This window comes from Gobius niger, assembly GCF_951799975.1.
Source record: "Gobius niger genome assembly, chromosome: 5".
Taxonomy (NCBI): domain Eukaryota; kingdom Metazoa; phylum Chordata; class Actinopteri; order Gobiiformes; family Gobiidae; genus Gobius; species Gobius niger.
The window spans coordinates 650,846-666,681 of NC_136856.1; the positions used below are offsets into that span (position 1 = coordinate 650,846).

The 15,836-nt window shown below is 46.2% G+C and overlaps 1 protein-coding gene across 4 annotated transcripts in view; it reads right to left on the reverse strand.

Annotated features, from left to right (window-relative positions):
• Nucleotides 1-15,836, reverse strand: part of LOC306962842 (mitogen-activated protein kinase kinase kinase kinase 4) — a 92,100-nt gene that overhangs the window by 30,577 nt on the left and 45,687 nt on the right. For 2 of the 4 annotated variants that reach the window (XM_079556171.1, XM_079556170.1), the window contains exons 15-25: nt 14,950-15,294; nt 10,577-10,711; nt 9,867-10,004; nt 7,877-7,947; nt 7,739-7,791; nt 6,871-6,947; nt 6,695-6,798; nt 6,151-6,247; nt 5,927-6,076; nt 3,006-3,096; nt 1,923-2,063 (exon numbers count right to left, since the gene is read on the reverse strand). In XM_079556171.1, coding sequence (XP_079412297.1) covers nt 1,923-2,063; nt 3,006-3,096; nt 5,927-6,076; nt 6,151-6,247; nt 6,695-6,798; nt 6,871-6,947; nt 7,739-7,791; nt 7,877-7,947; nt 9,867-10,004; nt 10,577-10,711; nt 14,950-15,294 — 1,402 coding nt within the window. The remainder of the gene's footprint in view (nt 1-1,922; nt 2,064-3,005; nt 3,097-5,926; nt 6,077-6,150; nt 6,248-6,694; nt 6,799-6,870; nt 6,948-7,738; nt 7,792-7,876; nt 7,948-9,866; nt 10,005-10,576; nt 10,712-14,949; nt 15,295-15,836) is intronic. The other 2 variants (XM_079556172.1, XM_079556173.1) reach the window with 2 other exon arrangements.

Sequence of the window (15,836 nt, forward strand, 5' to 3'; positions counted from 1 at the left end):
GTAAATAAAGTATCAGGTAAATAAAGTATAAACCCTGCAGTATCAGGTAAATAAAGTATAAACCCTGTAGTATCAGGTAAATAAAGTGTAAACCCTGTAGTATCAGGTAAATAAAGTATAAACCCTGCAGTATCAGGTAAATAAAGTATAAACCCTGCAGTATCAGGTAAATAAAGTATAAACCCTGTAGTATCAGGTAAATAAAGTGTAAACCCTGTAGTATCAGGTAAATAAAGTATAAACCCTGTAGTATCAGGTAAATAAAGTATAAACCCTGTAGTATCAGGTAAATAAAGTATAAACCCTGTAGTATCAGGTAAATAAAGTATAAACCCTGTAGTATCAGGTAAATAAAGTATAAACCCTGTAGTATCAGGTAAATAAAGTATAAACCCTGCAGTATCAGGTAAATAAAGTATAAACCCTGTAGTATCAGGTAAATAAAGTATAAACCCTGTAGTATCAGGTAAATAAAGTATAAACCCTGCAGTATCAGGTAAATAAAGTATAAACCCTGCAGTATCAGGTAAATAAAGTATAAACCCTGTAGTATCAGGTAAATAAAGTGTAAACCCTGTAGTATCAGGTAAATAAAGTGTAAACCCTGTAGTATCAGGTAAATAACGTATAAACCCTGCAGTATCAGGTAAATAAAGTATAAACCCTGTAGTATCAGGTAAATAAAGTGTAAACCCTGCAGTATCAGGTAAATAAAGTATAAACCCTGTAGTATCAGGTAAATAAAGTATAAACCCTGCAGTATCAGGTAAATAAAGTATAAACCCTGTAGTATCAGGTAAATAAAGTATAAACCCTGCAGTATCCGGTAAATAAAGTATAAACCCTGCAGTATCAGGTAAATAAAGTATAAACCCTGCAGTATCAGGTAAATAAAGTATAAACCCTGTAGTATCAGGTAAATAAAGTATAAACCCTGTAGTATCAGGTAAATAAAGTATAAACCCTGCAGTATTAGGTAAATAAAGTATAAACCCTGCAGTATCAGGTAAATAAAGTATAAACCCTGTAGTATCAGGTAAATAAAGTATAAACCCTGTAGTATGAGGTAAATAAAGTGTAAACCCTGTAGTATCCGGTAAATAAAGTATCAGGTAAATAAAGTGTAAACCCTGTAGTATCAGGTAAATAAAGTATAAACCCTGTAGTATCAGGTAAATAAAGTATAAACCCTGTAGTATGAGGTAAATAAAGTGTAAACCCTGTAGTATCCGGTAAATAAAGTGTAAACCCTGCAGTATCAGGTAAATAAAGTGTAAACCCTGTAGTATCAGGTAAATAAAGTATCAGGTAAATAAAGTGTAAACCCTGCAGTATCAGGTAAATAAAGTATAAACCCTGTAGTATCAGGTAAATAAAGTGTAAACCCTGTAGTATCAGGTAAATAAAGTGTAAACCCTGCAGTATCAGGTAAATAAAGTATAAACCCTGCAGTATCAGGTAAATAAAGTGTAAACCCTGTAGTATCAGGTAAATAAAGTATCAGGTAAATAAAGTATAAACCCTGTAGTATCAGGTAAATAAAGTGTAAACCCTGTAGTATCAGGTAAATAAAGTATCAGGTAAATAAACTGTAAACCCTGTAGTATCAGGTAAATAAAGTATAAACCCTGTAGTATCAGGTAAATAAAGTATAAACCCTGCAGTATCAGGTAAATAAAGTGTAAACCCTGTAGTATCAGGTAAATAAAGTGTAAACCCTGCAGTATCAGGTAAATAAAGTGTAAACCCTGTAGTATCAGGTAAATAAAGTATAAACCCTGTAGTATCAGGTAAATAAAGTGTAAACCCTGTAGTATCAGGTAAATAAAGTGTAAACCCTGTAGTATCAGGTAAATAAAGTGTAAACCCTGTAGTATCAGGTAAATAAACTGTAAACCCCGCAGTATCCGGAGTATCCTGACCCCAGAGCGCGGCGCACAGAACCTCCGCGTTGAACTTCTTCTTGTATTTGCGGATCTCCGGCGCGTCGCTCTGAGGTTTGATGTTGGTCGGGTTGACGTTGACCACGGAGCCTTTCCTGTGGTTTTCCACTTTACCCCCGGCTGGAAACAAACACACACGATAAGAACAACAAGGACAGTATCACGTATTTCTATTCACACATTCAGACGTGTTTTATTAGTTTGTCAGTGATATTAACCCCTTAACTCCCGCCTGAACCGAGCACAGTTTCTCCAGTTTGGCTTTACCCCAATCCAAAAGCTTCTGGAAAACAGGTGAGGAAATAGCAACAAAACTGAGACGAAAACAATGATGGAAATGGGACAAAAAAGTGACGAAAAAATGATGAAAAAGTGGCAAAAATGTCACAAGAAATTGACAAAAAAATGACAAAAAATTGATTTAAAATGACAAACAATGTGACAAAAAATGACAAATTACGAAAAAATTACAAAAATATGACAAAAATGTGATAAAAATTTGACAAAAAATTACAAAAAATAGATAAAAAATGGACCAAAAAATTACAAAAATGTGACAAAAAATGACAAAAATTTGATGAAAATTTGACAAAAAAATGATAAAAAATTGACAAAAAATGACAAATTTGACAAAAAATGATAAAAAATTGTCAAAAAATGACAAATTTGACAAAAAATGACAAAAAATTGATAAAAAATTGATAAAAAAATGACAAAAATATGACAAAAAAATGACAAAAAATTGATTAAAAAAAATGACAAAAATTTGACAAAAAATGACACAAATTTGACCAAAAAATGACAAAAAATTGACAAAAAGTGACAAAAATTTGACAAAAAATGGACGAAAAAATGACAAAAAAGTTACATAAATGAGTTAAATACCTGACAAAAAAATGATAGAAAAAAAATCTGACGACGTGAGGAAAAAGATCCTCTCGGTTCAGGCTGGACTTAAGAGGTTAATTATGCTCAAAGGTCTCAGTCATCCAGGATCGTGGCTGCGAAACGCCCTCAGCTCAAACAAACCCAGTCCAGTCGACGACTTAAGCTTGAACTCACTGGGGCTCAGAGGAGGAGACACGTGCAGGAGTCTGGGGTCGACGAAGGACAGGAACGAGGAGGAGCTTTTAGGTCCTGGACTGAGCAGCTCCTGCAGAAACAACACATGACACAACAGCTCCCTCTGGTGGATCGACAGGACATCACCTTTACTTCAGTAGAGGGACTCATGTGTGAGCTGTGGTGTGACTCATGTGTGTGCTGTGGTGTGACTCTAGGGGGCAGTAGAGGGACTCATGTGTGAGCTGTGGTGTGACTCATGTGTGAGCTGTGATGTGACTCTAGGGGGCAGTAGAGGGACTCATGTGTGTGTGCTGTGACTCTAGGGGGCAGTAGAGGGACTCATGTGTGAGCTGTGGTGTGACTCTAGAGGGCAGTAGAGGGACTCATGTGTGAGCTGTGACCATAGGGGGCAGTAGAGGGACTCATGTGTGAGCTGTGGTGTGACTCTAGAGGGCAGTAGAGGGACTCATGTGTGAGCTGTGGTGTGACTCATGTGTGTGCTGTGGTGTGACTCTAGGGGGCAGTAGAGGGACTCATGTGTGAGCTGTGGTGTGACTCATGTGTGAGCTGTGATGTGACTCTAGGGGGCAGTAGAGGGACTCATGTGTGTGTGCTGTGACTCTAGGGGGCAGTAGAGGGACTCATGTGTGAGCTGTGGTGTGACTCTAGAGGGCAGTAGAGGGACTCATGTGTGAGCTGTGACCATAGGGGGCAGTAGAGGGACTCATGTGTGAGCTGTGGTGTGACTCTAGAGGGCAGTAGAGGGACTCATGTGTGTGCTGTGACCATAGGGGGCAGTAGAGGGACTCATGTGTGAGCTGTGGTGTGACTCTAGAGGGCAGTAGAGGGACTCATGTGTGAGCTGTGGTGTGACTCTAGAGGGCAGTAGAGGGACTCATGTGTGTGTGCTGTGGTGTGACTCTAGGGGGCAGTAGAGGGACTCATGTGTGTGTGCTGTGACTCTAGAGGGCAGTAGAGGGACTCATGTGTGAGCTGTGGTGTGACTCTAGGGGGCAGTAGAGGGACTCATGTGTGTGTGTGGTGTGTCTCTAGGGGCAGTAGAGGGACTCATGTGTGAGCTGTGGTGTGACCATAGGGGGCAGTAGAGGGGCTCATGTGTGTGCTGTGACTCTAGGGGGCAGTAGAGGGGCTCATGTGTGTGCTGTGACTCTAAGGGGCAGTAGAGGGACTCATGTGTGTGCTGTGACCATAGGGGGCAGTAGAGGGGCTCATGTGTGTGCTGTGGTGTGGCTCTAGGGGGCAGTAGAGGGACTCATGTGTGAGCTGTGGTGTGGCTCTAGGGGGCAGTAGAGGGACTCATGTGTGAGCTGTGGTGTGACTCTAGGGGGCAGTAGAGGGACTCATGTGTGAGCTGTGGTGTGACTCTAGGGGGCAGCAGAGGGACTCATGTGTGTGCTGTGGTGTGACTCTAGGGGCAGTAGAGGGACTCATGTGTGTGCTGTGGTGTGACTCTAGGGGGCAGTAGAGGGACTCATGTGTGTGCTGTGACTCTAGGGGGCAGTAGAGGGGCTCATGTGTGTGCTGTGGTGTGGCTCTAGGGGGCAGTAGAGGGACTCATGTGTGTGCTGTGGTGTGGCTCTAGGGGGCAGTAGAGGGGCTCATGTGTGTGCTGTGGTGTGGCTCTAGGGGGCAGTAGAGGGACTCATGTGTGAGCTGTGGTGTGACTCTAGGGGGCAGTAGAGGGACTCATGTGTGAGCTGTGGTGTGACTCTAGGGGGCAGCAGAGGGACTCATGTGTGTGCTGTGGTGTGACTCTAGGGGCAGTAGAGGGACTCATGTGTGTGCTGTGGTGTGACTCTAGGGGGCAGTAGAGGGACTCATGTGTGTGCTGTGACTCTAGGGGGCAGTAGAGGGACTCATGTGTGTGCTGTGACTCTAGGGGCAGTAGAGGGACTCATGTGTGTGCTGTGACTCTAGGGGCAGTAGAGGGACTCATGTGTGAGCTGTGACTCTAGGGGGCAGTAGAGGGACTCATGTGTGCTGTGGTGTGGCTCTAGGGGGCAGCAGAGGGACTCATGTGTGTGCTGTGGTGTGACTCTAGGGGGCAGTAGAGGGACTCGTGTGTGAGCTGTGGTGTGACTCTAGGGGGCAGTAGAGGGACTCATGTGTGTGCTGTGGTGTGACTCTAGGGGGCAGTAGAGGGACTCATGTGTGTGCTGTGGTGTGACTCTAGGGGGCAGTAGAGGGACTCATGTGTGTGCTGTGGTGTGTCTCTAGGGGGCAGCAGAGGGACTCATGTGTGAGCTGTGGTGTGACTCTAGGGGGCAGTAGAGGGACTCATGTGTGAGCTGTGGTGTGGCTCTAGGGGGCAGCAGAGGGACTCATGTGTGAGCTGTGGTGTGACTCTAGGGGGCAGTAGAGGGACTCATGTGTGAGCTGTGGTGTGACTCTAGGGGGCAGCAGAGGGACTCATGTGTGAGCTGTGGTGTGACTCTAGGGGGCAGTAGAGGGACTCATGTGTGAGCTGTGGTGTGGCTCTAGGGGGCAGCAGAGGGACTCATGTGTGAGCTGTGGTGTGACTCTAGGGGGCAGTAGAGGGACTCATGTGTGAGCTGTGGTGTGACTCTAGGGGGCAGCAGAGGGACTCATGTGTGTGCTGTGGTGTGACTCTAGGGGGCAGTAGAGGGGCTCATGTGTGAGCTGTGGTGTGACTAAAGAGGGCAGTAGAGGGACTCATGTGTGAGCTGTGGTGTGACTAAAGAGGGCAGTAGAGGGACTCATGTGTGAGCTGTGGTGTGGCTCTAGGGGGCAGTAGAGGGGCTCATGTGTGAGCTGTGGTGTGACTCTAGGGGGCAGCAGAGGGACTCATGTGTGAGCTGTGGTGTGACACTAAGGGGCAGTAGAGGGACTCATGTGTGAGCTGTGGTGTGACTCTAGGGGGCAGTAGAGGGACTCACGTGGTGGGTGGGGCTGCGAGGGGCCGTCGGACTCTGGGAGTAGCTTAAACCTCTCTGCCCCGGTGCATTGTGGGTGGGGCTGGAGCGGGAGGTCTTCTGCAGGAGGTCGGGCAGCAGGTAGGTGGCGTCGTCGGAGCCAAGTCTGGACATCTGGAACAATCAGAGACAATCAGAGAATCAGAGAGACTTTAATTCCATGATTAAACATTTGGGACTGAAGTTACTTTGGGCGAGAGCTGCTGGAGGCTGTGCTGAGGCCGGAGTTCGATGCCGTTGTGGATTCCTTTGACATGTTTCCCTTTTCCATTGGATAAAGCAGGTCTGAAACACACAGTGATCATCAGGTCAGTCTCTCTGTAAATGACCCCCCTGAAGGTTCAGTGTGTTTGCTCTTGCAGCTGTAGATTGATCATTAGTTTCTTTATCATTAATCGCCGCGGTGGCTCATTGGTTCTGTGTTCTCCCCGTGTCTGTGTAGGTTTCCTCCGGGTACTCCAGTTTCCCCTACCACTAAAAACATGTACAATAGGCCAGGATGAATGAGAGTGTGTTTGAGAGTGGGGGACGACGGGTGGAAATGATCCTAAGACTACAATCTGGTGTGGCTCGTTCATTAACTTGCTCTGTCCCTAACAAATAAACCAATAAACTAAAGTAATCTTTTATAAGAGGACGTTTGGTGTGTTGAGCATCTACTCCACAAACAGCACAGACTTCCTTCAGAGGACTCTCTGATTTAATATCTGTATCTAAAGTCAAAAGAAACACCTCCTGGACCTGCTCCCGTCGTCTTCGTCGCTGCTGCCGACGTCATCGCTGGACGAGGAGTAATCTGTGGCTTTGTGCAGGCGGCTGTGGCCACACCTCCCGCCCTGTAACACACAGACCAGAGTCAGAGCTTTGAGAACATGGACACGTGTGGACAGGAGGACCAGGAGAGTCACCTGAGAGGGCGTTTCCTGGGAGACTCGGAGCTTCTGTGGACGGTGCAGTAACAGAGGACTCTCCAGGCGGAACAATCCTACAGCACACACATGTTACAGACATGTTACAGACATGTTAAAGTCATGTTAAAGTCATGTTAAAGTCATGTTAAAGTCATGTTAAAGTCATGTTAACCTCTTAACTCCCACCTGAACATGTTTTCTCCTGTTCTCCAAATTCTCCAAATCTAAAAGCTTTAAAATAGCGACAAAAAACGAGAAGAAAATGAGGCGACAAAAATGACTAAAATCCAGCAAAAAAACGAAAAAATCCAGCAAAAAAACGATAAAAATCCAGCAAAAAAACGACAAAAATTCAGCAAAAAAGTGACAAAAATCCAACAAAAAAGTGACAAAAATCCAACAAAAAAACGACAAAAATTCAGCAAAAAAGTGACAAAAATCCAACAAAAAAGTGACAAAAATTCAGCAAAAAAGTGACAAAAATCCAACAAAAAAACGACAAAAATTCAGCAAAAAAGTGACAAAAATCCAACAAAAAAGTGACAAAAATTCAAGTGACAAAAATCCAACAAAAAAGTGACAAAAATTCAGCAAAAAATAACAAAAGTGCCATAAAAAAGTGACAAAAACACATAAGGGAAATAAAAAGTGACGACAATGGCGGAGAATGCATTTGGTTTTGGCGGGTGTTAAGAGGTTAAAGTCATGTTAAAGTCATGTTAAAGTCATGTTAAAGTCATGTTAAAGTCATGTTAAAGTCACCCATGAGATATTTATTACTCTGACGATGAGGGACTTTCAAGTGTTTCTGAGTAACATGAACTGAATCTAATCTCGATAGTAAGATCAGACTTGTGAGCCGCACCTGGGTGATTACTGTTGGAGAACCTCTGATCGACCAGTGACGCGGGGCTGCCACTAGAGGGAGACACACACACAGGCAGAGGTTTACTGCAAACAATGGACTAACCCTGACATGTAAACTAAGACCTTCAGTTCTTACCTGGAGGGCGTCCTGCTGTGGCCTTTGATCAGTTCTCTGCAGTAGAACTTTGAGGTAGTTCTCTCTGGGACCTAAACGGAAACAAACACACCAGGTCAGTCACAGAGGGTTCTGCCTTTTATTCTCTTCATCAGATTATGAATATAAAACGTTCATGTGAAGAAGCTTCTGCTGCTTTAAGACCGTGGCCCAGTGTCAGTCCCAAAATGTCCTTAAGGAAGTCACGCCCATGGTTTAAACGGCAAAGAAAGGTTTATCACTCACTGACAGATTAGTCACTGTCACTGTTTGTTTCCACTCAGAGCATCTCCATAATCCACAGTTCCCTGGGGTTTTCGATGGACTGCACTGGTGTCGTCACACTGCTGACTCTAGTTAAACTCAGCCACACTAGGGGGGGGGGGGCAGGCGGGAGGGCACCTGGCACAACAGCTGCGGCCGTTGACCTCTGGAAGCCCGGGTCACATGACAGTTTGACAGGAAGCCACTCCCTCCACAGCGTTTCATAAAACTGTCAGTGCCAGAGGAGCGGCTGCACTTCCTCCAGCCACAGTTCTGCTTCAGATTCGTGAAGTGAAACTCTGCGGCTTCAGAAACATGAACATGTGGCCGGAGCCTTCTCGTGTTATTAGTCAGACAGAAGACTGCAGCGACTTGTGTCTACCTCTGCTCTGGGCTGTAAAACATGTCAGTGTTGAACTGGGACAGCAGGGGGCGCTGCATTCATGTCTCTGTTCTTCAGATGGAGCTCGCTTAAAGACAAAAGTCAGAAAGTCTGTGTCAGATCTGAAATGATAAAAGGCTGCAACATTTTAAGGCTCGGACTGAGCTGTTTACAACATCGGCCCCAGAACTGAAAAGTGATGTGTGTGTGTGTGTGTGTGTGTGTGTGTGTGTGTGTGTGTGTGTGTGTGTGTGTGTGTGTGTGTGTGTGTGTGTGAAAGTGTTTATATGTAGGTCTGGGCATCGTTGAACCAAACCAGTCGGGTATCGGAAAAAAGTTTAGGTTTTACCGGTATCGAAAAAAACGAAAGCTTCAAAAGCAGGAACCGAAAACCTTCAGGGATCCTAAAGGGGCCGACCAGCTCTCTCTCCATGATTCTGACTCCGCCCCCTCCTTACTGATGTCACAGCCTTGTTGGGACATGGTGGCCATTCACCAACATCTACTACTCCATCCATCTGACCATCCAGGGCTACACGGTAGGGTTGTGCCGATGGATGATATCATCGTTCATCGTGATGGATGGGCAACATCACGATGTAGAGCCACCATCGTGATGCCACGCCCCCTCCTGTCAGAAACACGCACTGGTCTTCTGTGGGCCTTGTAAACCTTCAAACAGTGCAGGGATTGCACTGTAAATTAAATCACGGATATAACTAATATGCGCGATAGTTTCAGTACCTGCCAGAAGCCACGATGTGTTCGCCGTAATTATTAACGTAAAGACGCAGCTGCTCTACGACGCAAACGTGTAAATATTGTCCCGTTCACCCACTGTTTCTTAAACATTACGTTAAAACTGAGCAAATGCAAATAATAAACTCCCATTTACATTTGTATTAGTGTGAGAAGAGCCTTGGAGTTCACGCTCTGAATAAGTCGTTCTCTCAGACTTTACGCACGAGTTTTAACACATTTCTTTTGCAAAAGTCGTGTCCGTGACTCTGTTCAGATCAGGTTTGTTTAGATCCATTTATCTGCAATCTCACATTTTCCTAACATACAGCATATATATATAGGAAATGTCTTTAAAAAAATGCTTATAATGAGAATTGGACGATATCATCATCATGAGCCACGACACCCTGATGCTTTGTAGCAGCTGTTCTCTTAATCTGATGTGTTTGTCTGGCAGAAACCGTCCTCATTGTGTCTTTATCTGCTCAAACCCGTGTGTGTCTGAATCATCCACAAACCTCCTCAGTTCGATGATCACGCTTCATCTGTCTGTGTTTGGGTAAATGTGGAGGTGCAAACACTGACCCTTGGGGGCATCTCCGGAGCGCCCCAGAACACGTCCTCCGCGGGGGAGCGAGGGGAGAAGGGGGAGAGGGGGGAGAGAGACATGTCGGACAGAGAGCTGCTGTGGGCGGAGTCCCGGCTGGAGCGCAGGTTCGCGTTCTGAGGAAACAACAGAAGAGTCCTTAGACACGGATCAAAGCGGCTCCGCACGGATCACCCGGTACCTGGTGGAGGTGAGTGAGGGTTACCTGGTGGAGGTGAGGGTTACCTGGTGGAGTGAGGGTTACCTGGTGGAGTGAGGGTTACCTGGTGGAGGTGAGTGTTACCTGGTGGAGGTGAGTGAGGGTGTTACCTGGTGGAGGTGAGTGAGGGTGTTACCTGGTGGAGGTGAGGGTTACCTGGTGGAGGTGAGGGTTACCTGGTGGAGGTGAGGGTTACCTGGTGGAGTGAGGGTTACCTGGTGGAGGTGAGTGAGGGTTACCTGGTGGAGTGAGGGTTACCTGGTGGAGTGAGGGTTACCTGGTGGAGTGAGGGTTACCTGGTGGAGGTGAGTGAGGGTTACCTGGTGGAGTGAGGGTTACCTGGTGGAGGTGAGTGAGGGTTACCTGGTGGAGTGAGGGTTACCTGGTGGAGGTGAGGGTTACCTGGTGGAGGTGAGGGTTACCTGGTGGAGGTGAGTGAGGGTTACCTGGTGGAGGTGAGGGTTACCTGGTGGAGGTGAGTTAAGTTACCTGGTGGAGGTGAGCGCGCTGCATGGCGGGGGTGCAGGGGCTGGAGCTGCTCCCTGAGCCCAGCCGTGAGTGCACCTGACTGGGCAGAGCGGCCGCCATGATGGCCCTGACCAGCTGCGACTCCTGCAGCTCCATCTGTAGCAGAAGCACAGGTTTCATGAGACACGACGGGTGATTCTGGTGATGGGGTTAAAGTGGGCGTGTCCTGCTGATGGGCTGAAGAGACATTTATAGATTTGATATTTGACGTTTTATCTTTTGAAATCATGTCTCTGTGAGAAGTAAATAATCCTTCATGTTGAGAATCCATCTTGGATCACTCCTGGCTTTACCGTTGGTCACCAAACCCGAATCGATACTAAAAAACCACGAGGTGCGGCTACAACACAGAACTTATATTTTGTTGGATTTTTCTTGATCCCAAAGATGAAATGCAAAGGGACTGATCTGAACTGTCTGATGCTGGACTTCTGCCCCGTCCGAAGCCAGTAAATAGGTCAGAGGTCAAACGCCAAACTGGATGTGCGTCAGCGTCCACCATGATAAGAAGCATCCGAATTGGTCTGTCAGTTAGGTAGGAGTTAGGGGGAGGAGCCTCAATGCTAACTATCATAGCCACGTTAGCATAGGGACATTTGATGCTAACTATCATAGACACTTTAGCATAGGGACCTCTGGTGCTAACTATCATAGCCACTTTAGCATAGGGACCTCTGGTGCTAACTATCATAGCCACTTTAGCATAGGGACCTCTGATGCTAACTATCATAGCCACTTTAGCATAGGGACCTCTGATGCTAACTATCATAGCCACTTTAGCATAGGGACCCCTGGTGCTAACTATCATAGCCACTTTAGCATAGGGACCTCTGGTGCTAACTATCATAGCCACTTTAGCATAGGGACCTCTGATGCTAACTATCATAGCCACTTTAGCATAGGGACCCCTGGTGCTAACTATCATAGCCACTTTAGCATAGGGACCTCTGATGCTAACTATCATAGCCACTTTAGCATAGGGACCTCTGATGCTAACTATCATAGCCACTTTAGCATAGTGACCTCTGATGCTAACTATCATAGCCACTTTAGCATAGGGGCCTCTGGTGCTAACTATCATAGCCACTTTAGCATAGGGGCCTCTGGTGCTAACTATCATAGCCACTTTAGCATAGGGACCTCTGATGCTGACTATCATAGCCACTTTAGCATAGGGACCCCTGGTGCTAACTATCATAGCCACTTTAGCATAGGGACCCCTGGTGCTAACTATCATAGCCACTTTAGCATAGGGACCTCTGATGCTAACTATCATAGCCACTTTAGCATAGGGACCCCTGGTGCTAACTATCATAGCCACTTTAGCATAGGGACCTCTGGTGCTAACTATCATAGCCACTTTAGCATAGGGACCTCTGATGCTAACTATCATAGCCACTTTAGCATAGGGACCTCTGGTGCTAACTATCATAGCCACTTTAGCATAGGGACCTCTGGTGCTAACTATCATAGCCACTTTAGCATAGGGACCCCTGGTGCTAACTATCATAGCCACTTTAGCATAGGGACCTCTGATGCTAACTATCATAGCCACTTTAGCATAGGGACCTCTGGTGCTAACTATCATAGCCACTTTAGCATAGGGACCTCTGATGCTAACTATCATGGCCACTTTAGCATAGGGACCTCTGGTGCTAACTATCATAGCCACTTTAGCATAGGGACCTCTGGTGCCAACTATCATAGCCACTTTAGCATAGGGACCTCTGATGCTAACTATCATAGCCACTTTAGCATAGAGACCTCTGATGCTAACTATCATAGCCACTTTAGCATAGGGACCTCTGATGCTAACTATCATAGCTACTTTAGCATAGGGACCTCTGATGCTAACTATCATAGCTACTTTAGCATAGGGACCTCTGATGCTAACTATCATAGCCACTTTAGCATAGGGACCTCTGATGCTAACTATCATAGCCACTTTAGCATAGGGACCTCTGATGCTAACTATCATAGCCACTTTAGCATAGAGACCTCTGATGCTAACTATCATAGCCACTTTAGCATAGGGACCTCTGATGCTAACTATCATATCCACTTTAGCATAGGGACCTCTGGTGCTAACTATCATAGCCACTTTAGCATAGGGACCTCTGATGCTAACTATCATAGCCACTTTAGCATAGGGACCTCTGATGCTAACTATCATAGCCACTTTAGCATAGGGACCTCTGATGCTAACTATCATAGCCACTTTAGCATAGGGACCTCTGATGCTAACTATCATAGTCACTTTAGCATAGTGACCTCTGATGCTAACTATCATAGCCACTTTAGCATAGGGACCTCTGGTGCCAACTATCATAGCCACTTTAGCATAGGGACCTCTGATGCTAACTATCATAGCCACTTTAGCATAGAGACCTCTGGTGCTAACTATCATAGCCACTTTAGCATAGGGACCTCTGGTGCTAACTATCATAGCCACTTTAGCATAGAGACCTCTGGTGCTAACTATCATAGCCACTTTAGCATAGGGACCTCTGGTGCTAACTATCATAGCCACTTTAGCATAGAGACCTCTGGTGCTAACTATCATAGCCACTTTAGCATAGGGACCTCTGGTGCTAACTATCATAGCCACTTTAGCATAGAGACCTCTGGTGCTAACTATCATAGCCACTTTAGCATAGAGACCTCTGGTGCTAACTATCATAGCCACTTTAGCATAGGGACCTCTGGTGCTAACTATCATATCCACTTTAGCATAGGGACCTCTGGTGCTAACTATCATAGCCACTTTAGCATAGGGACCTCTGATGCTAACTATCATAGCCACTTTAGCATAGGGACCTCTGATGCTAACTATCATAGTCACTTTAGCATAGGGACCTCTGGTGCTAACTATCATATCCACTTTAGCATAGGGACCTCTGGTGCTAACTATCATAGCCACTTTAGCATAGGGACCTCTGATGCTAACTATCATAGCCACTTTAGCATAGGGACCTCTGATGCTAACTATCATAGCCACTTTAGCATAGGGACCTCTGATGCTAACTATCATAGCCACTTTAGCATAGGGACCTCTGATGCTAACTATCATAGTCACTTTAGCATAGTGACCTCTGATGCTAACTATCATAGCCACTTTAGCATAGGGACCTCTGGTGCTAACTATCATATCCACTTTAGCATAGGGACCTCTGATGCTAACTATCATAGCCACTTTAGCATAGGGACCTCTGATGCTAACTATCATAGCCACTTTAGCATAGGGACCTCTGATGCTAACTATCATATCCACTTTAGCATAGTGACCTCTGATGCTAACTATCATAGCCACTTTAGCATAGGGACCTCTGATGCTAACTATCATAGCCACTTTAGCATAGGGACCTCTGATGCTAACTATCATAGCCACTTTAGCATAGGGACCTCTGGTGCTAACTATCATAGCCACTTTAGCATAGGGACCTCTGGTGCTAACTATCATAGCCACTTTAGCATAGAGACCTCTGGTGCTAACTATCATATCCACTTTAGCATAGGGACCTCTGATGCTAACTATTATAGCCACTTTAGCATAGGGACCTCTGATGCTAACTATCATAGCCACTTTAGCATAGGGGCCTCTGATGCTAACTATCATAGCCACTTTAGCATAGGGACCTCTGATGCTAACTATCATAGCCACTTTAGCATAGGGGCCTCTGATGCTAACTATCATAGCCACTTTAGCATAGGGGCCTCTGATGCTAACTATCATAGCCACTTTAGCATAGTGACCTCTGATGCTAACTATCATAGCCACTTTAGCATAGGGACCTCTGATGCTAACTATCATAGCCACTTTAGCATAGGGGCCTCTGATGCTAACTATCATAGCCACTTTAGCATAGGGGCCTCTGATGCTAACTATCATAGCCACTTTAGCATAGGGGCCTCTGATGCTAACTATCATAGCCACTTTAGCATAGGGGCCTCTGATGCTAACTAACCGGTGATTAGGAGCTATGTGCCGTCCCATAAGCCACTGCTAAAGGGAAATATGTCTTTATTTAGACACTATGTTGTTGTTGGACTCTGGACAGTAGGGGGCGACATACGCTTGTGTTTGCCTGCAGTCTGCCAATAACCTTAAAGAAGAAGAGCAGCAGCTGTTGGTGATGTCACTTCCCCTTCCCCTGTTTAAGGACGGTCGGATTGTGCAAAATGCTGCTGAAGCTCTAGTTCACTAACGGCACAGATCTAACAGTCGACCCATGAAAGGTCAAAGGTCAGGAGCGAGGGTTAGGACAGAGACCCCAGGGCAGCAGCAGAGCCGTTCAGGACAGGACAGGCCAAAGCAGCGGGAAGCGGAGCATTACCACCGAGCGCGGGTTCACGGAGCGGCCGGGCGACAGGGCAGGAGCGCTGGGCGACAGGGCGGGGGCGCCGGGCGACAGGGTGGGGGCGCCGGGCGACAGGGCAGGAGCGCTGGGCGACAGGGCGGGGGCGCTGGGCGACAGGGCGGGAGCACCGGCCGGGTCCCTGGTCCGGGCCGGCTCCCTCCCGCGGTCCCGGTGGTCGTGCTGCAGAGACAGGAGCGTGGTCTGGTCCTTGGGCAGGGTGCGGTGGGACCTCCTGCCTGACGACGGCTGCAGGTGCTGGGCCGGACTCTGCGCTTTGCCCCGGGGCGGCTGTGGCTTAGGCTGAAGCGGAGCGGGACATCTCTGAAGCACAAGGAGGCACAGACAACAGACACTTACACACAGAAAGCAGCGCGTTTAAACCAAGGGCGGAGTTAACCTCTTAACCCCCGCCTGAACCCAGAGGATCTTCTTCCTCACGTCGTCACTTTTAATTTTTTTATATTTTTGTATTTTTTTGTAAATGTTTTGTCATTTTATTTGTCACATTTTTGTCATATTTTCGTCAATTTCTTGTGACATTTTTGTGATATTTTTGTCACATTTTTGCCACTTTTTCGTCAATGTTTTCTCACTTTTTTGTCACATTTCCATCATTTTTTTCATCTCAGTTTTGTTGCTATTTTCTCACCTTTTTTCCAGAAGCTTTTGGATTGGGGTAAAGCCAAACTGGAGAAAAGGTGCTCGGTTCAGGCGGGAGTTAAGGGGTTAAAGAAGTGAGAACATTTGAGCGATTCTTCTGTTGGAGAAATCATATTATCATGATTAAGGTTTGGCTTCTGTGCAACAAAAGAGCCGTGTGTTGTTTCCATACGTTGCTTGGTTGGAGCGCCCTCTGCAGGCAA